Below are 24819 nucleotides of genomic sequence, written 5' to 3' on the forward strand. Positions count from 1 at the left end.
TTTGATACAATGTTTCTTCCTTTATTGTAATGCTTTAAACTTAAAAAGAATGACATCTTATCGGCAGCACAATGGAAAAATGAATAATTTCAGCCATGTTTAGGCTCAGGCATGTTTGTGTTGTCATTCTGATAAAGACATCACTGGCCTGAAAACTGATTCTCTCTCTACAGATGCCCCAAGACATGCTCAGTATTTTCAAAATCTTCTGTTTGATTACATTTTTGAGAACAGGCATAATCTGGAGAGTGTTTTTCTTCAATCTGGAGAAATAAATTTCAACTCATCTGATATTTTCTAAAAGCTTTCATCACAAAATTACATTTATCCATGTCAGAGTTTGCTAAATACAAAGTATACTTAAAAAAAAGTACAATTTTCAAGCCCAAAGTACTGCAGGTGCTGGAAATTTTAAATCAGAACAGAAAGTATTGCAGAAACTCAGCAGATCTGGCAGCATCTGTGGAGCAAGAAACAGAGTTAACGTTTCAAGTCTGCAATGATTCTTCTTCAGAACTGCACATCTTCGGAAGAAGTCATACCGGATTTGAAATATTAACTCGGTTTTTCTCTCCACAGATGCTGCCCGACCTGCTGAATTCCTCCAACACTTTCTGTTTCTAATTCTGAAGCCATTAACTTATTCATAGAAAAGAAGGTAAGGCAAGGTGCTTTGAGCTTTAATATAAATGGAAAATTAAAGAACAATACCTAAAATTGCTGGAAAGACTCAGCAGATCTTGCAGCATCTGGGGAAAGAAATCAGGGTTAACATTTTGGGTGCAGTGACCCTTCCTCAACTTCAGAACTTTAGAAAATGATGGAAGATCATCAACCCAAAAGTTCACCCTGTTTAATCCCTTCTCCAGACACTGCCAGGCCTGCTGAAAATATCCAGTATTTGTCTTAAATTCAGGTTTCCAACATTTGAAGTTTTCTACTTTTCTTTTGAATTTATGCAGATGGTAACATGCAATACCACAAAGTATGCTTGTTACAAGACTGGTAGTAATAGAAATAGGTGGCAATATGAATTATGGATTCCTATGACCTGACAATATTAAAGAGATGGTTACTTTACATTAATATTGTTAATGCTGTGGAACATTTTGCTCATGTATGAATCTGGCTGCAGCAAAACAATTTGCATGTTTGCATTATACGATATTTCATAAGTAAGTTTGGTCACCACAGGCATGTTGCAACAAATGGCCTGCTCTTGTACTTAAAATCTCAATTAGTCTGAGGGTGGGCCTGAATGTCAAAGGCAATGAATGTCAGGAAAATTGAGAAGGTAATCTGTCCCAACAAGTCATTCACTCACTTTGAATTTTACCCTGTGTCTTTTAAAACATGAAAAATTACACAGTACAGGATGGGACGTTTCCCTCATGTACTATGAAGGAAATGCATTCTTCCCTGTACTTATTTACTATTCTCCTAACACCTTTAATTTGAATTGGGAGGTGACAATTATACAAAGATGAAATGCCTCAGCAATCTGGCTCTTGAAACACAGCCAATTCATTTCCATTTATACACATCTTATTGTCTGGTTTGTTCTTTGTTTGGATTTTTTGCATCTGGAGCTTTGGAAAAGGTTATCATTAGCAATTGCCCCATTGATGGATAAATCAGAAAAATATCAGAATCTATGCTAAAATCAGAAACTAGAAATAGAGACACATGAGTATGAATATGGATTCTAAAATTTCCTGGGTCTCCCTGAGCCTGCATTTCAGACTGATGTAGAGTATGAAAGCTCTGAAACACCCCTCCTGTAAGTTATTAGAGGTCAATGATAAGGTTTGTTTGATCATTCATAAGTCATGCTTCTTCACACGGAAAACTGACTAGTCCCACTAGAGATGTTTGTGGTATTGCAAGTCTTTACAGACCTCACAAATTGAATGTCAATTTAAGACATAGTAACAGGAATGATGCCAAACAGGTGCACAAAACTCCTTCAAAAAATGAAGTGTTCCAGACAAAAAAATAAATGTACATTACACAACATCTTCCATAAATGTGATAACAGATGATAAATGATGATGAAAACATTTCTAAAAGCAATCAGAAAGTTTATTCAAAGACCTTCACATTATTACAAAGTTAGTATGAAAGGAGAGAAGTATTTTACTTCGAATTATTCATATTAACTCATTGCAGAGAGGGAGCCTGAGGCTGAGGCATATGGATGATCGGACTGCACATTGCATTTGAGGGAGATGGTAGCTGAGTGCCAATTCACTGGACATGTCATCCAGCAGCCATGGGTTCAAATCCCACCACAAAGGCTGGGCATGATTCATATCCAGTTATTATACCTGGAACTGAAAGCATGTCACAAAAAGTGATCATGGATTGTGACAAAAGCCCATCTGGTTTCCTGGTGCCCTGTAGGGAAAGAAATCTGCCATCCTTACTCTGTGCGGTTTACGTGTGACTGCAGACCCACAATAAAGATGCTGACTCAAACGGCCCTCTGAAATGATTGAGCGCGCAACTCAATTCAAGGGTAATCGGGTAATCAGGCCACAGATGCTGGGCTTGTCAGCAAGGTCCACACCCCATGAAAGAATAAAATTCCTGAGGCCCAGAGCATCCACTGTCCTTATACAAACTCTGGGTTGACTCTGGAAGAAAACATTCTTGGGCTGGTAATGGACGCCCAGAAGAATGGTTTCCAGCAGAATGTAATTTGATTACAGTGTTCCAACAAAGGAATCCCAATCAGGGGGTAGGGGGTGGGCAAACAGGATTCACCCATGGGAGGCATATTACTTTGTCTCCAGCAATTTCAATCTGGAGTTGGCTGAATTGGGGCAGGGAATGACGGGTCAGTTCCCCATTCTGGTTAGCAGCAGAAATCCTATCGGTCCAAGTACACTTTACACAGTTGATAAGGCTCATTTCTAGACAGCACGTCTAACTGGATCATATGAAACCAAAATAAGGCAGATATATTCTGATGGAAGATCATGGCCCTTAAACTTTTTGTCCCTCCACTGATACTGCCCTATCAGCTGAATTTTTGCTATTTTCTGTATTTATACATGATCAGAACTCCCTGTTTGGGCACCTATTCATCCATGTGAACTTGTATTTCCCAGTCTTCAAGAAATTTACAACCCTCCATCGTAGCATTTGTCTGCAATGTTTGTAAAAATGATGCATCTGTTTGTTGGCCTGTCCTCTTTGATGAATGGTAAGTTAAAAGCTGCCGTTTGTATCCAGCATTCCATTCAGGATTGACAAGTAGCTCTCCAGTGAATGTGTCATTCTTCAATGGGTTAGTCTTTGTTACTTGTTCATCTTTCAGGTCAGTTTGTAACACATCCGTTAAGGAAGGCTTTACTGGTTGATCATCGATTCTGTCAGAGTGCAAACACAGAACATCTACATTGTTGTTTAACAATGATAAAAATGACTGGCTGTTGATTGGTTGCCCATTTTGGAACAATGGCATGTTGATTTGGTTTTCATCTTTCAATGAAAGTGACAATGGCATTTCCAGTTGCTGGATCTCCTTCCATTTAGTTTGATATGATGGTTGTTTGTCATGAAGCAACGAGACAAATGATGGCAAATGTGCTGGCTTCTCCTCTTTTACTTTTAATATCTGCATTTCTAATTCTTGGCCATTTTGGAATATTAGGCCCTTGTTTTTATAAACAATGTCTTCATTCATTGTCTGTAAAGCATTTACAGACACATTCTGCGCACTGCATATTGTTGGGTCAGTGTTTATCTTGGTTGAACTCTGAGGTGTCACATGTATAATTGTAGCATAATTTTGAGTCAGTGCCTGTGAGCTATTCTGACTGGAACATGTATCATTTGACATCCTGTCAGCAGCCTGGGGACAGTACAATGCAAAACATCCATCATCAGTTGTCTTGGAGGAAGAGTTACTTTGAATTTCACAATCAGTGTAGCTTGGGAGGTTTGTCTGCATTATTCTGGCATGACTTTGCGGTGCATAGGAATTTGGCTGTGTTATCAAGCTGTGCTGCTTTGTTTTTATAACTTCTTCCATTTTATTGGAGTTATACTTTAACAGATTTATTTCATTCAGATGAACAAGTTGCTCAAATTTAAATGATTCTTTCTTATAACTAGGGGCCAGCTGTAGTGTTGGTGGAGGTTGTTTCAACAAGGCACACTTCTGTGAGAGGATGCGATCTAAATTCTGTAATTAAGAAAAATACAAATGAACTAAATGTTAGTTGGATATCCTGCAATAGTTTAGAAAAATGTAGGTCAGTAAGCAAATATTTGGAAGAAATATTATGCTGAAAATTTCCCGCAGAAAGTTATGTCTTGTGGAAGAGCGATGCTTTCTTCTGGCTCTATAATATTCTCTGCTGCAAACCCATGACACCTATTCTTGGTGCACAGAAGGAGCAGCATAGCTGGCACATTAAGTGGCTCTCAGTGCAGGAGCATGGATTAGCCTCATCCATTGTCTAAATTCTGACATTGGAGCAAGAATAAAATCAAGCAACTAATTCTGCAAACTGCAGCCTGCAAGGGGGTGGGAGGGGAGAACTTTGTGTAGAAGCTAAGAATGTTGCAGAAACTCAGCAGGTCATAGAGTCATGCAGATATACAGCATGGAAACAGGCCCTTCGGCCCAACTCATCCAAGCCAACAAAATTTCCTAAACTGAAGTGGTCCCATTTGTCAGCATTTGGCCCATATCCCTCTAGACCCTCCTTACTCATGTACCCATCCAGATGTACCAGCCTCTATCACTTCCTCTGGGAGCTCATTCTACACGTGCACCACGTACTGTGTGAAAATGTTGCCCCCTCAGGTTCCTTTTATACCTTTCCCCTTTCAACATATGCCCTCTAGTTTTGGACTCCCCTACCCCAGGGAAAAGACCTCGGATATTTACCCTATCCATGCCCCTCATGATTTTGTAAACCTCTATAAGGTCACCTATCAGCCTCCTACACTCCAGGGAGAAACGTTCCAGCTTATCCAGCCTCTCCTTATATCTCAAAGCTTCCATTTTCAGTGACATCCTTGCAAATCTTTTTTGCACCCTTTCAGTTTATTAATATCCTTCCGAGAGCAGGGTGATCAGTATCTTCAGAGTTTTGAAGAACAGTCATATTATACATGAAACATTAATTCTGTTTCTCTCTGCACAAATGCTGCCAGACCTGCTGAGTTTCTCCCACACTTTCTGATAATACTTTGTAGTTTCAATCATCAAAACTTTATGGGCAACCTATACTCAGTGCACAACTCTGTAAGATCACCAAAATAGCAAGATTTAGCTGCTGAGATATTCAACAGCTGACAGATTATGAAAGGAAAATGGTGGCAAATGTTTCATTTGGCTGTTCGAATTCAGCCATCTATTGCTCAAAGAATGTAATTAGTTTAACCTTGAGTCATAGCTCACGTGCTCATTCTGGTATTAATTGTACTTATTTAGTAAAACCTCTTTCGTTTTGTATTCAGTGGGATAAAATTATGGAGAGCTCCTGAAATGGTCTGGAAACTGAGACGTGGTTCAAAACATTTATACTTCTATAAAAGAACATCTACTGGCTCTTTACAGTATTAAAATTTATGACGGACTATGAATGTAATCCTGCACCTAATCCAGATCTTCGTGATCTTGGTGTAGGAAATCCTTTCACTGAATTTCAAAAGACTGTGGAAATAACAGCTCCTGACAGAGTCCAAGAAGCCACTTCTTTCAAATATAACTAAATTAGGAGTTGATGGGTGATCTAATTGAGATGTTTAAAGGAGTAAAAAGTTTTGATAGGACAGATATATAGAAACCACATCCTCTGACGGACATAATGCAGGTGTCCCTGAAGCCTGAGGACTATAGCAATTCACAAAGGCAGCTCATCACCACCTTCTCAAGGGCAACTAGGGATGAGCATAAAATGACGGCCCAGCCAGAGACACCCAATCATATGGATAAAGAAAAACTTTGAACTTAGAAGGAGACCATTCACGAGTGAAATCAGGAAATAATTTTTTATACAAAGGATGGTGGAAATTTAGAACTCACTTTCCGAGAGGCTGTGAATGTGAAGACAAGTGAAACAACACTACTGAGGACGGTAGGTTTTAGTAAGAAGTTATCTCTGGGGCAAAGCTGGTTAAATGATGCTTAGCTGTTGAACACTGCAGAATCGTTTTGAACCGCGAAATAGGCCTGAGGAGTTGATAGCCTCCTCTACTTCCCCATGTTATCATGTCACCTACTTCCAGAGTACAAAAGCACTGGTCAGCTCTCGATAAATATAAACTGAACATACCAAAGACTGCGGCAATGTCCTCTGGTGCTTTGTGTAACTGTATATCACACAACTAAATATTCCGGTAATTATTATTCCAAAGGACACAAACGTCACTAACAGAATGATGGTCAGTGTTCTTTCTGCAAAAGTAAAACAAAATTAATGAATTTCTGTACCACAGGAAACTATTTTGTGATTTCAATGTGTCCACTCATGTAGTCAATTCTTTGCTCCTTCAGTGAAAAGCAAAAAGTACACACAGCTCTGGAAAGAGATATATAATTGATCTGTTAGACAGTTTATAAAGTTTATCTGCATGGATCTAGAATTTACGGCTTTTTTTAAGACAGTACAATTGGCTTCTTTCACTTACCTGTTAAATCAATTTTAGTTTTTAATCACATTTTCAGGTTTTCTAGGCTAAGAGCCATTCTCCACTGAAGCACATAAATTGGCAATGGACAGATCTTGGTCCATTGTGTGGTTGAAGCTGAGATCAATAAATTCTTAGAGACTTTTAAACGACTCTTAGATAGGCACATGGAGGATAATAGGTCAGCACAACATCGTGGGCCAAAGGGCCTGTACTGTGGTGTACTGTTCTATGTTCTATGCTTGATCCGTCAGGGAATCAAGGGTTACAGGGAAAGGGCAGGAAGGTGGATGTAAGGAATGTTGGATCAGCCATGATTCTATTGAATGGTGCAGCAGGCTCAAGGGGCCAAATGGCCTACTCCTGATCTTATTTCTTGTGGTCTTATAGTGTGTTCCCTCCACAAACAGAGGCTCATCAAAGTGGCCTCTAATCACTTAATTCATCCCTATCTCTACCGTATCTCTTTCAAGTGTTTAACAACTCCTCTAAAGGGACTGCAGAATCCAGAAAAATGGAGAAATTGTTGCTGCTACTGACACATTCATTTGTTGTATCAGTTTCATGTTAGAATTGGGCATGTAGTCAATGAAAAGCTGTCTCACTAAATCCCTTTTCACAATTTATGATTCTAAATGGTGGCTCTGTGCTTAGCACTGCTGCCTTACAGCGCCAGGGACCAATGTATGATTCCACCCACGGGCAACTGTCTGAGTTTGCACATTCTCCCCGTGTCTGTGTGGGTTTACTTCGGGTGCTCTGGTTTCCTCCCACAGTCCAAAGATGTGCAGGTTAGTTGGATTGGCCATGCTAAATTGCCTGTAGTATCCAGGGATGTGCAGGCTAGATGGATTGGCTATGGGAAATACGGAGTTACAGGGATAGGGTAGTGGGGTCATTCTGGGTGGATGCTTTCCAGAGGAGTGGTGTAGACTCGATGGGCCAAATGGCCTGCTTCCACACTGTAGGGATTCTATGAAACACAGGCAGACGAGATGCCCCATCTAATGAAGGAAACTTATGCAAACTGGGGACTTATTTAGAACTCCAACAAGATCCTGATTCAATTGTGATAAGGTGGTGGATTGGAATCCTGTAAGTATGTTTCCTTTACGAACTTATTTTCGGTCTTGTGTATCAGAAGGTCTGGATTTTAGTCCCGCCTGCCCCAGATCTGTGACAGAACATTTCTGACCAGGTTGATTAAAATAATTATTTGAATCAGGGCCTTAGCAAAAAGGCTCCTGTTACCTCTTTGTCAAGCTGCAACAGATTGGGAACTCACCTGCACACAGACAGTACATTTAAAATGTTGCTTTGTGTGGGCAGGAGTTGAAGCGTAACTCACACAATCCTTCCACAAACATTCTCACCTTTTAAAGTTCGGATGCAAAAATTGGCCGGTTGACTTTTTCTTGAGAAGATTTCCTGTCTTAAGCTAAGTTGCACACTGGCACAGTATTTTGTATTGGGCTCCAAAGATTCGATTTTGAAATATCTGCTTTCATTAAATGCATAAAATACCTGAAAAATAATAAAACGACATTTAAATGCACACCCAGATTATCAACATGTGATCTCCTAACATTGCTGTTTAAGTTTAACTAAAATGGCACCATACTTTACCATTTTATTTGTTTGTGATTGGTTGAGCTGCACTTGATACTTAATGACAGTAAAAATGTCCTTGATAGAGCGTTGTATTCCACCTTTGGGTGGCACTTGTGGTGGCTGTACCTGAATAGTAATAAATCGGTCTCCTGCTGTGTACTCCACTGCTGGGGATCCAATAATAGCTGAGAAAGACAGAGAAGTTTATATCAGAACAGAAAATATTTAAAACGCAGAGTGCATATGTATCCAAAAGTGGAAAGAGCTCATTTTAAAGGTGACAGTATGAATCATCCATTGATATGTTTGAATTCATGTGAAACTGTAACCAATAAACTAATTAAATGATAGGATGCTTCCTTGCATAGATGCCATAATGAAGGCACATTTGCATCGGAATACGTTATTTCCAAAAATACATTTTTGTTTGGTTCCAGAGATGAAAACCAGGAATGTAGGTTTTGTATTACGGGCAGAAAACTTACTACAATGTAAGGGAAAATACTAAGCTGGAAGATAATCCTTGTCTTTAAGGAGGCAAAACAGATAAGCAGGCTATTTAACTTCAACTCTGAAGGCTAGCTGAATTAGATCTAAGACTAACCAGTGAAAACAAGTTATTTATAGATATTTTACAACTGGTGGGGGAATATGTAAAAATACATCGACGTTCACTAAGCTCATTCAAAAATCAAACAAAGTGGTTGAAAATATAATCAACAATTTTTTTTACGGCACAAGTGGACAGATTCTTGATTACCAAGGGGATGGAAGAATATTGGGATATGCGAGATTGTAGGGTTGAGGTTAAAATCAGATTAGCCATGATCTTATTGAATAGCAGAGCAGGCTTGCAGAGCTGAGTGGCCTAGCCAAGTTCATATGTTTGTATCTTAAAACTGGCTTAGGAAAGGAGTGACTACATTTATCAAATAATCTACAGAGCACAAGTTTCTCAGGTTGTTGGAATGAAGCAATAAATTGCAATTAGAGAAGCAGACTGTCAGTGTTCAACTGTGACAATGTTGGGTGGATCAATATTTCAGAATTTTGTTTGAATATCTTTGGGGCTCCAGATTTACCATATTTATTCACAGGGTTTGGAAATTGCACCATATATTGTCCATCCTAACTTATTCCGAAGAAAGTGGTAAGCTGCCTTCTTGAACCACTGCAGTCTACCTGGTGCAGGCATACCACAGTGTTGTTAGGAAGTGAATTCCATGATTTTGACCCAGTGACATCGAAGGAACGGTGATATATTTCCAAGTCAGGATGGTGACTGGCTTGGAGGGGAACTTGTAAGGGGTGGTGTTCCCATGTATCTGCTGCCCTTGATATTCTGGGTGGTCAGGGTATGGAAAGGGTGGTCATATGCTGCATACAACCATCCAACAGGACACTATATTGATGAAGCTAGTACAATGGTAAGAGCAAATATTAATGGTGGCTGAAGCAGGTTGATGGCTAAGCAACAATTTCCAGCTTTTGTGTGTTCTTTACAGTCTATTTCAACTGTTGTTTCAGCACTGATTAATGAAATGCTGTTGAAGAAGATTCAAGCTACTAATCTCTATATGACGATTGTATACTCACTCTTGTCTAATGGACAGAATCTTTCAGATAAGGACCACGTTGAATTGATATTTTTTGATACTGCCATCACTCTTGCATAGTACCAGTTATTCTCCTGCACAATTTCATTTGTTAAGTCACAATATTGGGCAGTGATATGATGACATTCAGGCTTATTTTTCCATACTTTGTCTCCATAGCTGCAAACAAAATGTAGTGTGTTAGAAAGCAAAAACGTGGGCTAATCTCCTCAATTCAAAACTGCTTAATCCAATAAATGTCACAAATCTGTTTGACTTCTGTAATGCTAAATTAACAAATGTGAAATTGTGAATATGGTAAATCTGGAGCCCCAAAGATATTCAAACAAAATTCTGAAATATTGATCCACCCAACATTGTCACAGTTGAACACTGACAAGTCTGCTTCTCTAATTGCAATTTATTGCTTCATTCCAACAACCTGAGAAACTTGTGCTCTGTAGATTATTTGATAAATGTAGTCACTCCTTTCCTAAGCCACCCAAATCAACCCTATATACTCTACAGTGAGGCCAGAGAAACCTTCATATTTTTGTGCTCAAAGCAGTCTTTTAAATCCCTAAATTTGTTGTGCTGGTTATGCTGGATCAATGTAAAACACTGGTTAGGCCATAACTAGGGTACCGCATGCAGATCTAGTCACCATATGATAGAAAGGCTGCGATTGCAATAGAGAGGTTACAGAGGAGATTTACCAGGATGCTGCCTGGGCTGGAGGCTCTGAGTTATGAGGAAAGGTTGAATCAGCTGGGGTTGTTTTCATTAGGGCAGTAAGATTGAGAAAGGACCTAATAGGTGTGCATAGATAGAAAGGTATGTTTTCTATCGTTTCAGTTGTCATTAACCAAGGGCAGAGATTTAAGACAAGAGGAAGAAGGTTAGGAGGAGAGTTAAGGAGATTTTTTTTCACCCAGAGGGTAGTGGGAGTCTGGAACTCACTGCCTGAAAGTGTGGTTGAGTCCGAAACTCAACATTTAAGTAGTATTTTGATATTTACTTGTGTTGCCATAACCACCAGGACTATGGGCCAGAAGCTGGAAAATCGGATTAGTGTGGTCAGAGACAACAAGGTGCAAGGCTGGATGAACACAGCAGGCCAAGCAGCATCATAGGAGCAGAGAGGCTGACGTTTCGGGCCTAGACCCTTCATCAGAAAAGGGGGAGGGGAAGGGGGTTTTGAAATAAATAGGGAGAGAGTGGGAGGCGGATAGAAGAGGGATAGAGGAGAGGATAGGTGGAGAAGAAACAAACAGGTCGAAGAGGCGGGGATGGGGCCAGGAAAGGTGAGTGTAGGTAGGGAGTTAGGAAGGGGATAGGTCAGTCCAGGGAGGACTGCCCGCTTCTATCTCCTTCCCAAAATCCACAAACCTGAATGCCCTGGTCGACCCATTGTCTCCGCCTGCTCCTGCCCCACCGAACTGATCTCCAACTATCTCGACTCCATTTTCTCCCCCTTGGTCCAGGAACTCCCTACCGATGTCCATGACACCACCCACGCCCTCCACCTCCTCCAGAACTTCCAATTCCCCGGTCCCCAACACCTCATCTTTACCATGGACGTCCAGTCCCTCTACACCTGCATTCCCATGCAGATGGCCTTAAGGCCCTCCGCTTCTTCCTGTCCCGCAGGCCCGACCAGTCCCCCTCCACTGGCACCCTCATCCGCTTAGCCGAACTCGTCCTCACACTCAACAACTTCTCTTTCAATTCCTCCCACTTCCTACAGACAAAGGGGGTAGCCATGGGTACCCGCATGGGCCCAAGCTACGCCTGCCTCTTTGTAGGTTACGTGGAACAATCCCTCTTCCGTACCTACACTGGCCCTAAACCCCACCTCTTCCTCCGTTACATTGATGACTGTATCGGCGCCGCCTCGTGCTCCCACGAGGAGCTCGAACAGTTCATACACTTCACTAACACCTTCCACCCCAACCTTAAGTTTACCTGGACCATCTCTAACACCTCTCTCCCCTTCCTGGACCTCTCTGTCTCCATATCGGGCAACCACCTAGAAACCGATATTCATTTCAAGCCCACCGACTCCCACAGCAACCTAGAATACTCCTCCTCCCACCCACCTTCCTGCAAAAATGCTATCCCCTATTCCCAATTCCTTCGACTCCGCCGCATCTGCTCCCAGGATGAGGCATTCCACTCCCGTACATCTCAGTTGTCCTCGTTTTTCAAGGACCGTAACTTCCCCTCCTCGGTGGTCGAGAACGCCCTCAACCGTGTCTCCCACATCTCCCGCACCTCATCCCTCACACCCCGTCCACGCAATAAGAACCAAAAAAGAATCCCCCTCGTCCTCACGTACCACCCCACCAACCTCCGGATCCAACGCATCATCCTCCGACACTTCCGCCATCTGCAATCCGACCCCACCACCAAAGACATCTTTCCCTCCCCACCTTTATCTGCTTTCCGGAGGGACAACTCTCTCCGTGACTCCCTCGTCCGCTCCACACTCCCCTCCAGCTCCACCACACCCGGCACTTTTCCCTGCAACCGCAGGAAGTGCTACACCTGCCCCCATACCTCCTCCCTCACCCCCATCCCAGGCCCCAAGAAGACTTTCCACATCAAGCAGATGTTCACCTGCACATCTGCCAATGTGGTATACTGCATCCGCTGTACCCGGTGTGGCTTCCTCTACATCGGGGAAACCAAGCGGAGACTCGGGGACCGCTTTGCAGAACACCTACGCTCGGTTCGCAACAAACAACTGCACCTCCCAGTCGCGAACCATTTCAACTCCCCCTCCCATTCCTCAGACGACATGTCCATCCTGGGCCTCCTGCAGTGCCACAACGATGCCACCCGAAGGTTGCAGGAACAGCAACTCATATTCCGCTTGGGAACCCTGCAGCCCAATGGTATCAATGTGGATTTCACAAGTTTCAAAATCTCCCCTCCCCCCACCGCATCCCAAAACCAGTCCAACTCGTCCCTGCCTCCCTAACCTGTTCTTCCTCCCACCTATCCCCTCCTCCCACCTCAAGCCGCACCTCCATCTCCTACCGACCAACCTCATCCCGCCCCCTTGACCTGTCCGTCCTCCCTGGACTGACCTATCCCCTTCCTAACTCCCTACCTACACTCACCTTTCCTGGCCCCATCCCCGCCTCTTCGACCTGTTTGTTTCTTCTCCACCTATCCTCTCCTCTATCCCTCTTCTATCCGCCTCCCACTCTCTCCCTATTTATTTCAAAACCCCCTTCCCCTCCCCCTTTTCTGATGAAGGGTCTAGGCCCGAAACGTCAGCCTCTCTGCTCCTATGATGCTGCTTGGCCTGCTGTGTTCATCCAGCCTTGCACCTTGTTGTCTCGGATTCTCCAGCATCTGCAGTTCCTACTATCTCTTAGTGTGGTCAGATCTTTGTTGACTGGTACAGGATCAATGAGCTAAATGGCATCCTTCTCTGTTGTAAATGTCTATATTCAAGATAAAGGTTGATAGATTTTTGGGTTGTAAGGGATGTAGGAAAAGCACTGGAAGGTGGATTTGAAGTAGATCATGATCTAACTGAACAGCAGAGCAAACTCATACACACTGAAGGAAGAATTAGAAGTTTAGGAGAGTGAAAGGTGATCTTATGTTGGATTCTAAAGGGGCTTGATAGGATAAATACTGAGAAGATATTTCTCCTCATAGGAGAGTCCAGGACCAGAGGGCATAGTCTCAGAATAAAGGGACACCAATTTTAGACTGAGTTGAAGAGGAATTTCTACTCTCAGAGGGTTGAGAGTCTTGCCACAGAGCATTGTGGGGGCAGAGTTCTTGTGTATGTTTAAGGCTGAAACGGATAGATTTTTGATCTATAAGGGAATCAAGGGTTATGGGGACAACACAGGAAAGTGGACATGAGGAATGTCAGATCAACCATGGGTTGCAATGAATGATGGAGCATGGTCAAGGGGATGAATGGCCCACTCCTGTTCCTATGTCTTATGGTGTTATGGATAAAGCAGGGTTATGGTATAGCCTGTATTCTGGTATCTGAACAAGTCAATGAAATACAGTAGGGTACTAAATGTACTAGAGTGGAGAGGAATGTTATTTACTCCTAATACCATTTATAATGGGCATTAAGAAATATCGATGTCAGCAGTCTGTGAAGGTTTAAATCATATATTTTTATAGAGGGTAATAGATGGCATATGAGATACAAGATTTCAATTAGGTGCCCTGTCCAAATTCATTGTTCACATTTCCTCTTCTTTGTTCTTGCTGTAAGTGTTGTTATCAGAACTTACATGCAATACTCAACATCATACACAGTTTCTGGAGATCCTTTCTGAGTCCAGCGAAGGGTGTTGTTAAAGTTGACAGAATCGAACTCTACCCCAGTTGGTTCAGGCAACGTAACCAATGCCCAGGGCCCTACGAAAGGTGAAACAGTTTTAAAGTCCATAAACTTTAACCAATTCTGATCACTCAATGTTCCAAAATTTCATCTCCTTTTCTGGGATTTCAAGGAAGAAACCACATTGTTTAAAGGTCACCATGTGCTGAAGTTTGCTCTGATAGTAATCAATGTATTTTAATCCCCTTGCGAATGATTCTCGCAAGACTGGGATGAAGGTTAAAGACAAAATCCTGGGGATACTGGAAATCTGAAGCAAAAACCGAAAATGCTGGAGAAACTCAGTAGGTCTAGCAGCATCCGTGGAGAGAAAAAATACGACTTAACATTTCGAGTTCTGTTTGACTCTTCTTCAGAGACCTAAAGTTCTGAAAAGTCATACTAGGCTCAAAACATTGATTTTATTTCTCTCTCCAGAAATGTTGCCAGACCCGTAGAGTTGCTCCAGCACTTTCTGTTTTTATTTTAGGTTTGCAGCATCCACGGGACTTCTCTTTTCCTGGAGAGGGCAGTTTCCATTCAACCTACAGGATAATCAAACTGACTTCAGCCTGCAGGGTAGTTCCCAGAAGCAGCAGGACTGACTCAGCTTGACACCTGTTCGGAGGAAGCACTTTTCCACAGACACACAGACAGACACACAGACAGGCACACAGACAAGCACACAGACAGGCACACAGACAGGCACACAGACACACAGACAGACACACACAGACACACACACAGACAGACACACACACAGACAGACACACACAGACACAGACAGACACACACAAAGACAGACAGACAGACACACACACACAGACAGACACACACACACACACACAGACACACACACAGACAGACAGACACACACACACACAGAGACACACAGACACACACACACACAGACACACAGACACACACAGACAGACAGACAGACACACACACACAGACACACACAGACAGACAGACAGACACACACACACAGACACACAGACAGACACACACAGACACACACATACACAGACACACAGACACACACACACATGCACAGACACAGACACACAGACACACACAGACAGACAGACACACAGACAGACACACACACACACAAACACACGCAGACACAGACACACACAGGCAGACAGACAGACACACACACAGACACACACACACACAGACAGACACACACACACAGACAGACACACACACACAGACACACACAGACACACACACACGACACACAGACACACACAGAGACTCACACACACAGACACACACACACAGACAGACACAGACAGACACACAGACACACACAGACAGACACACACAGACACAGACAGACACACACAGACACAGACAGACACACACAGACACAGACAGACAGACAGACACACACATACACAGACACACACACAGACAGACACGTCTTTACATTCAAACGAAAAAAGGAACTTTTCAAAATGAAGCAGCCAATTTTTAAATCAAGAGTTAGTGTAACTTAATGAATGAAATTTCTCGAGGATATACTGCATCGTTAATAAGCAACAAACACAGCTGCCTCTTTTATTCACTAATCACAAAATTTCTCTTTTGTAGATGTACTTCACCCACAGGATTGCTATACGAATGAGCCTCACAAACTGGGGAAATTTTTGTTTTGGCCAGTTTGGTCACGCAGTTATATAGATACATTTATCAGGACATAGATACGACTTAAAATGTGCAAGATCAGATCCAGTAAACAGTGCCCTAAATAGTCTCCTAAAATAAAGCGACGATTAAACAAAAATGCATCATAGGATGTTTTAAAAATGTAAAATGCTCACCAGTAAATGAAACGGTTAGTAATAGGATCCGCCACAGCCACATCGTGCACTCGAACTCTCGCTTAAACAGGCTAAAAGATTAACTAATTTTAAATGTTCCGCTCAATCAGTCGAAGATCATTTTTGCAAAGCAACAAGTCTGGAACTATCCGGAGATGGAACCTGCTGCTTCTGGGAACTACCCTGCAGGCTGAAGTCTTGGTATTTGCAAAGCGGCTCCCACTTAAATGAAGCTGTGTACTTGTCTCTCTCCCTTGGAGCCTTGAAATTTACACGATTCTATCAATAAATGGGCACTAACAGGCAACATAGCCCTTCTCGGAAGCTGCCGGAGGCCTTGGTGAAAGACTCTGGACTTTCGCCTGGCTGGGTCCTTACCTCATGAACACAAGGATCTGACGAAGGACGGTGCAAACGGGAGAGACCAGAACTAGAATAAAAATTCATTACTTCCTTCTCTGTAACACGCCCTTTACAACAAACGTATAATTATTTCTGAACTCCTTCCTCTCCAATAGGAGCAACCCATTATTTTGGCTCGTAGGTAAATCAGGAATTCCACTTGACAGGAACCTTACACATATTGCAGCATGGGCAGACAGGAATTCAGAAATACTAAAGGCTTCGACAATTTGGAGAGGAAAGGGCAGGATCTCAAGCACCAAGTAACATCTAACAACGCATTTAGCAAGGGTGTGCCAAGATGCTAAATTAATGTAGAAAGGTCGAAATCCCTGTTCCAACGACTTTACATTTGTTTTAGCTAGTTTAGGATTTAGTCAGCGAGTACTCTCACGCCAGCCCCGTCCATCTTTCAAAACCCACGTACGTAACGCAATCCAGCAGCTCCGCAGAAATCGGAAGATAAATAACAATGGAGGGCTTTGATTTGAAAGACCAGGTCCTGGCGGAGGCAGCCGGGGCGTTAGAGGGAGAAGTGACCCCAAATAGATAAATACCTCCGCAGCAGGTCCGGAAGTTGGATTGAGGATTCTGGTGTCAATGCTGTAGAGTCTTTTGTAGCTTTGCAACTAGTGGCATCTGCCGGTGGACTTGCTTTGGCTGGAAATGTGTTTGTGTGGTAAGTGGTTAGCAATGGAGAGGGGCGATGGGGCAACAGGAGGACTGCACACTGACATGGCAAACAACAGTGTAGCTTCTCCTTCAGTCAGACTGAGGAAGAAATGCAATTTAACGTCGTCAGGTGCGGAAAGAGCATTAAGATGTGAAAGACTGGATTGACGGAAAATGATAAGTGGAAAGTAACATCAAAATTGACACGTTTAAAACCTTAAGAAATGAGACTCCAGGCTTGCAAACGTTAATTTCAGTGGCAGAAATACTGACTTTGTCGAAATGGGACTGTTAAGACCAGGTAAGAAGGGGTGAACCAGCTCCCCTGGGATGCCACAGCAAAGGTTTCAGTTACTTACAGTAGGAGGCTAGAGCCTTGCTTTAGTTAAAATACACTTAACTCATCGTTACTGTAAGCAGTAAGAAGTCAATCACAAGATTTTCTTAACTTAAATCATAGAACCAGGGAATGCCTGCAGTGTAGAAGCAGGCCATTCAGCTCATCGAGTCCACAGCGACCCCCTCCACAGAGCATCTCACCCAGATCCATCCCCTACCGTATACCATTTCTGAAGAAGGGTCTAGGCCCGAAACGTCAGCTTTCCTGCTCCTCTGATGCTGCTTGGCCTGCTGTGTTCATCCAGCTCTACACCTTGTTATCTCGTATACCTCTAACCGTGCATGGGCAATGGCTAACCCACCAAGCCTGTGCATCCTTGGAAAATTCTCTGCACATCTTTGGACTGTGGGAGGAAAACGATTATCCTGAGAAAACCCATGCAGACACGGGGAGAATGCGCAAACTCCACACATACAGTCGCCCGAGAGCGGAGTCTCCGGGTCTCTGTGCTGTGATGCAGCAGGGCTAACCGCTGTGCCACCGTGCGGCCCATTAAAAAACTTCAACAACTGCAACCCCAAGGAAAGTAATGACTTGTCCTTCGATGATTGAGAACTTAGGTATTACTGAATAAAGACATATTTGTCAAAGCTTTTCACTTGCACTCATCAAGACATTTCGCAAGAACACCAAATCAAGAAGAAAAAAAATGCTTATACTGCATGAGAGGACAGTGCCATTGGCTGGCAGTGTATTCTGACATTTTCTTTATTCATTCATGCGATGTGGGCATTGCTGGCTGAACCAGCATCTACTGTCTGTCCTTAATTGTCCTTCAGAAAGTGGTGACGAGGTCCATGTGCTTTAGGAAGATCCACAATGCCCGTAGGAAGGGAGTTCCAAGCCACACTGATGGAACGACGATATATTTCGAAGTCAGGACGGTGAAGGCCTGAGAGGGGAACTTGAAGGTGGTGGTGTTCCCAAGTTACTGCTGCCCTTGTCCTTCCAGATGGAAGTGATCATGGGTTTGGAAGGTATTGTTGAAGGATTTTTGGTGAATTTCTGCAGTACATCATTGTAGATAGTACACACTGCTGCAACTGAGCTTCGGTGGTGAAGGGAGTGGATGCTTGTGGATGTGGTGCCAATCAAGTGGGATTTGCCCTGGATGGTGTCAAGTTTCTCGAGTGTTGTTGGAGCTGCACCATCCAGGCAAGTGGGGAATATTCCATCACACTCCTGATTTGTGCCTTGTAGATGGTGCACAGGCTTTGCAGCAAGATGACGGTGGAGTAGGACGATCCAACCAGACCTCATCCACTCCGCCTATTCTTCTTTTCTTCTCTTTATCTTCCTCTCAGTGTTTTCTTGCATTTTTTTTTCTGTTCGACTCCCGCCTCCGGTAATGACCCCCAAACCCCGGCAAGCGACGACCCCCAACCTCTGGTGACGAACCCCACCCCCTGGCGAGAGATGACCCCCACCCTCCGGTGATGATTCCCGGCCTCCTCTGGCACAGCAGCCTCCTGCAGCTGCCTCCCTTTGTAATGTGTTGCTGCCATGGTGTGGAGCCAGGGCCCGGTGCAGACTGGAAGCTCAGTGTCAGTGTGGTCTGTTGTACTGAACTTTTGTTTCTATATTACTGAACATTTTATTTCTGTATTGTCTAAATCCTGTAACTAAAGAAGCTGTGCCCAGGTACGTTTGTATCCAAGGCGGTGATATAATTGGTGATGTATAAACTTTTCACTATACTCAGAGTGATCCTGGCAGAACCCAAACTGAGCGTCACTGAGCAGGTTATCGCTGACCAGGTGCTGCTTGATAACAGTATTGATGACACCTTCCATCACTTTGCTGATTATCGAGAGTACATCGATGGGACACTAATTGACCAGGTTGGAATTGTCCTGCTTTTCATGTACAGGACATGCTTGGGCAAATGTCCACATTATTGGGTAGATGCCAGTGTTGTAACTGTACTGGAACAGCTTGGCTAGGGGAGCAGCAAACTCTGGAGCACAAGACTTCAGTAGTATTACCATAATGCTGTCAAGGCCCATAGCCTTTGCAATATCCAGTGCCTCCAATTCATTCTGAATATACTTTGACTGATTTGAATTAATTGAAGTCTGGTATCTGTGATGATGCTTACCTCTGGAAGAGGCTGATGGATCATCCGCTTGCTATTTCTGGCTGAAGACTGCTGCAAAAGCTTCAGCCTTATCTTTTGCACTGATGAGCTTGGCTCTCCCATCATTGAGGATGGGGATATTTTTGCAGCCTCCTCCTCAAGTGAGTTGTTTGATTGTCCACCACCATTCACAATTGGATGTGGCAGGACTGCAGAGCTGAGATCTGATCTGCTTTGGAATTGTTTGGCTACGTCTATCACTCGCTGTTTATGCTATGTGGCATGCAAATATCTTCACACGCTTGACGTCTCATTTTTAGGCATACCCTCCTGCACCCTCCGTTGCACCAGGATTGATCCCTTGGCTTTAGGGTAGTGGTAGAGTCAGGGATATGCCAGGCCATGAGGTTACAGATTGTGCTGGCATATAATTTTGCTGCTGTTGACGGCCCACAGTGCATCATGGACTCCCAGTCTTGAGTTGCTAGGTCTGTTCAAAGTTTGTCCCATTTAGAATGGTGATAGTGCCACACAACGTGATGATGTTCTCAAAGTGAAGATGTGACTGTCTCCTCAAGGACCACGTGGTGGTCATTTTTGCTGATAGTGCCAAAAACAGATGCATCTGCAGTGGGCAGACTGGTAAGGATGAGGTCGAGTATGTTTTTCCCCTCCTGTTGGTTCCCTCACCACCTACTGCAGACTCAGTCAAGCAGCTACGTCCTTTAGGAGCCGACCAGCTCGACTAGAATTGCTGCTGCTGAGCCACCTTTGCTGAGGGACATTGAAACCCCCCACCCCGAGTATATTTTGTGCCCTTGCCATCCTCAGTGCTTCTTCCAAGTGTTGTTCAACATGGAGATGTATGGTCTCATCAGCCGAGGGACGAATGTAGGGAGTTTGCAGAAGGACTTGGACAGGAGAAAGGAAAAACTGAAAAAAAAAAGGTGAGAAAAGAAAGAAACGGTGTCAGAGCAGATGCTCAGGAGCCCTCCTCTGCCATCTTGTATCCAAGCCCTTGTCACTAGTACAGGCATTGACATGGAGAAAAAAAAATCAATTAACAACAATTCATAGTTAACTAGCAGACAGGTTGACTCTGATTTATCAGGGCATTGAGATTTGAGCCAGTGGGTGGCTATCACCAATTTTGTTGAGTTAAAACAGGCACATCGTACGGGCACAGGGTACTGTGTATTAAAATATGTAGCTTCCAGTGCACACAACTACATTGTATTATGAGCTTTCTCTTCATAACCCTTGATCCCCTTACTAAGGAACAATCTCTCTTACTTAAATATACACAATGACTTTGCTACGGAAGGGCGTGGAGGCCGTGATTTCCAGAGTCACAACCCTCTAACTGAAGAAATTCCTCGTCATCTGTTCTAAAGGGTCATTCCTTTGCTCTTAGGCTATACCCCAAGTCCTAATCTTTCCTACTTGTGTAAACATCTTCTCCATTGTGTACCGTATCCAGGCCTCTCAATAATCTAAGTTTCAGTGAGGTTCCACCCCTCCATCCTTCTTACCTGCAACAAATACAAACCCAAAGTCTTCAACTGTACCTTATATAACAAGCCCTTCGTTCCGGAGATTCTTGTGGACCTCATTTGGACATGATTAGTTATGGTCCCAGCATTAACCCCTGCAGAATTCCGCAAGTCACCAACTGCCATCCTAAAAAAGACCCCTTTATCCCACCCTCTGCCTTCTGCCAATTAGCCAATCCTCTAGCCATGACAGGGCCTTGCCCCTAACACCAAGGTACCACACAGCCTCCTGTGTGGCACCTTGTCAAAGGCCTTCAGGAAATCCAAATTGATCACCACTGCTGGCTGTCCTTTGTCTAACTTGCTTGTTACCTAATACATGGGCCATCCTTTCTATATTAATCTTTGTCTCCTTTGTGTTATCTTGACCATTTTGTTAACTACTACAGCACCTTTCTTTTCACCTCTACTGTTACTCATCCTCCATTGCCTCTCCTCTGCAAGGCTGCATTTCTCTTCAAATGAGCCCTTCACTTTGACTTTGGAGAATGCAGAGACACTTTAAAGCACCCACTACTGTGCACAGAACAGCAGGAACACCATGGATTCATCCACTTTCCCATTGAGGGCAAGTAATAACTCCTCCATATCCTGTTTACCCAATCACCACTTCCTGCTGGGTTTCTGCTTGTAACACCCCTCAATGTGCCTTCATTCAAATTGACCACTTACAAACTAGAACCATATGATTCACTTCACAAGTTTGAGGGGTGGCATAGGAGTTAGCACTGCTGCCTCACAGTGTCAGGGACCCATGCCTACATGAGTTTTCTCCAGTACTCCTGCACATCTTTGGAGTGTAAGAGGAACTGGTTAGGTGGATTAACCATGGCCAATTGCCTATGGTGTCCAGGGATGTGTAGGCTGAGTAGACTTGCCGTGGAGGCTGGGATGCTCTTCAAAGGGTCAGTGTGGTTTTCACAGGTCAAAAGGCCTGCTTCCACAGTGTAGGGATTCTATTACTGAACTAATGTGCTGAATTTAACTAAAAACACATTGGTTGGGACAGACAACAGAAAACACAAACTGCAGCCTTGGTGAAGACATCATAACAAATAACATTCTTTGGTTTCTCTTCCAACTCATGGAAATTCTGCAGAGGGCCATTCAGCCTGCTGTGGCTGTGCTGCACCTCATAGTAAATTTTATAAGAGACTTCAAAGATGCCTATTTTCTGCTGCCCTCTAAGCTACACTGCAAGTTTGTCCCCAACTTATCCTTTTGCCATTTTTCTTCCCCTTAGTCTCTGTTCTGACAACTCTCAGCATTGGAACTTAGTTGGAGTAAACTTAAAACACAGCTCAAGTCATCTTATTACAAAGAGGGCTGGATTTTAATAGGAGGTAAAGGGAAATCCTGCAGTCTCACACCAGCAGCACAATAAGAAAGGAATAGACCAAACACACACTTTCAATTTTGAGTTTAATATAACAATACTGAAAACATCTCCATATTTGCAAAAATATACACAAAGTTTAAATGAGCCTCAGTACTCAGGTCTCTGTGGCACTGAAAACAAGACCACACAAAGAGGACAAATCGTTAGGAAAAATATGGCTCACGTTTGTCAATAATATAGAGCTAAACTACTCAGTCTGAATATATAGGAACATAGTAGCTAAAAACAAAATACCATTTTGAGTAAAAGAAACTACTACTGAGTGGGTTTACGTTCAAAATGTACCAACATCAAATCTGTTTCAAAGACAGTGGGGTAAAAAAGAAATGGAAAAGTATAATTTTCCCCTTCTGCACTTTTTGATTCGATTAATTAGGTAATTTTTTTCCTACACTTTTTTTCAGCTTTCACTTTAATCCTAGCTGTTGAGGATAAATCCATATCTGACATGTGGGAGGCTTTTAAAGGCTAGTTCAGAGTTCAGGTCCAGCATGTTCCTGTGAGGATGAAAGGCAAGGATGGCAAGATTCAGGACCCTTGGATGATGAGAGATATTGAAAACTTAGTCAAAGAAAAAGGAAGCATATTAAGGTTTAGGAAACTGAAAGGCCCTTAACGAATATAAAGGAAGCAAAAAAAAAACAGACAGGAAATCAGGAGGACTAAAAGGAGCAATGAAATATTCTTGCCAAGTAGGATTAAGGAGATGCCTAAGGCATCTTATATGTGTATTAGGAGGAAGAGACTAGCTAGGAAGGAGTAGATCCAGTTAAGGACAGAAGAAAGAATTTGTGTGGTGCCAGAGAGGGTGGGCGAGGTCCTTAATGAGTACTTTGCATCAGGATTCAAGGAGGACATGGTGGATGGTAAGATAGGGAGGGGTATGTTGATATTAAGAAAGGGTTTTTGGGTGTCTTGAAAGACATCAAAGGTAGATAACTCCCTGGCCCTGGCCGGATCCATCCCATGACACTGAAGGAGGCAAGGGAAGATACTGCTGAGACCTTGACAGAGATATTTGTATCCTCTTTAGGCACAGATGAAGTCCCAGAAGACTAGAGAATAGCCAATGTTGTTCCATAGTTTAAGAAGGGCAACACGGATAATCGAGGAAATTATAGGTTGGTGAGCCTTACATCAATGGCAAGGAAATTATTGGAGAAGATTTTTACAGACAAGATTTACTTGCATTTGAAGAATAGGAATAGTCAGCATAGTATTATGTAGGGGAGGTCTTGTCACTCAAACTTGATTGAGTTTTTCTGAAGAAGAGTCAAAGATGATTGATGAGGGTAGGGCAGTGGGATGTTGTCTATATGGGCTTTACTAAAACATTTGACAAGGTCCCTCATGGTAGGCTCGTCCAGAAGACTAAGTCACATGGGATCCAAAGTGAGTTGGCAAGTTGGATACAAAATTTATTTGGTTATTACAAAGAAGTCGTTGTGGAGGGGTGTTTTTCTGACTGGTGGTCTATGACTAGTGTTGCTCCACAAGGAGGAGTGCTGGGATTTCTGTTGTTTGTAGTATGTATATATGATTTATATGAAAATGTATGTAGTCTGATTAGCAAGTTCGCAGACAACACAATAATTGGTGGAGTTGTGGATAGTGAGGTGGTTTAGTCGAAGGATACAGCAAGATATAGACCAGTTGGAAAATTTGGCAGAGAAATGGCAGACGAGTTTAATCCAGACAAGTGTGAGGTGATGCATTTTGAGAAGTCATATGCAAGAGGAAAGTATATCGTAAATGGCAGAACCCTTAGGAGTATTGATTATACAGAGGGTTCTTGGGGTCCAAGTTCCCCAAAAATGGCAACACAAGTGGATAATGTGGTAAAAAATGGCGTATGGCATGCTTGCCTTCATTGGTCAAGACATCAAGTATAAAAGTTGGCAAGTCATGTTGCAATTGTATATGACTGAGGTCGTTGACTTGCTCGCCGAGCTGGCTTGTTTTTGTTCAGATGTTTCATCACCACACTAGGTGACATCATCAGCGAGGCCTCCGATGAAGCGATGTTATTCTACTCTGCTTGGAATTTGTAGTGTCCGGTCCATTGCAGTGAGTAGTGTCATTTCCGGTTTTGATCTGTATAGATTTGTATATGGGGTTCAATTCTATACGTTTTTTGATAGCATTACGGGTCGAGAACCACGGCTCTAGGAATTTCCGTGCATGTCTATGTTTGGTTTGGGCTACTATGGTTACGTTGTCCCAGTTAAACTGATGGCCTTCATCATCTGAGTGTATTGATA

The 24819-nt window shown here is 43.0% G+C and overlaps 1 protein-coding gene and 1 long non-coding RNA gene across 3 annotated transcripts in view; one reads left to right on the forward strand and one right to left on the reverse strand.

The window, feature by feature from the left end:
* On the reverse strand, positions 1-17922 carry LOC109910735 (interleukin-22 receptor subunit alpha-1-like). 2 transcript variants are annotated; one of them, XM_020509980.2, is made up of 7 exons: positions 16056-16721; positions 14135-14261; positions 9859-10037; positions 8278-8447; positions 8025-8175; positions 6297-6418; positions 1-4192 (listed from the first exon to the last, which is right to left on the reverse strand). In XM_020509980.2, exons 1-7 carry the CDS (start codon positions 16096-16098, stop codon positions 3083-3085), a joined length of 1902 nt encoding a protein of 633 aa, XP_020365569.1. In that variant the 5' UTR covers positions 16099-16721; the 3' UTR covers positions 1-3082. The 2 variants fall into 2 exon arrangements, with proteins under 2 accessions (XP_020365569.1, XP_048469019.1); XM_048613062.1 differs by lacking the exons at positions 9859-10037; positions 16056-16721 and adding an exon at positions 17694-17922.
* LOC125486278 overlaps positions 17026-24819 on the forward strand; it is a 17351-nt gene continuing 9557 nt past the window's right edge. The window contains exon 1 of the long non-coding RNA XR_007264955.1: positions 17026-17136. This is a non-coding gene — a long non-coding RNA (uncharacterized LOC125486278). The remainder of the gene's footprint in view (positions 17137-24819) is intronic.

Source organism: Rhincodon typus, chromosome 27 (genome assembly GCF_021869965.1).
Source record: "Rhincodon typus isolate 14 chromosome 27, sRhiTyp1.1, whole genome shotgun sequence".
Classification (NCBI taxonomy): domain Eukaryota; kingdom Metazoa; phylum Chordata; class Chondrichthyes; order Orectolobiformes; family Rhincodontidae; genus Rhincodon; species Rhincodon typus.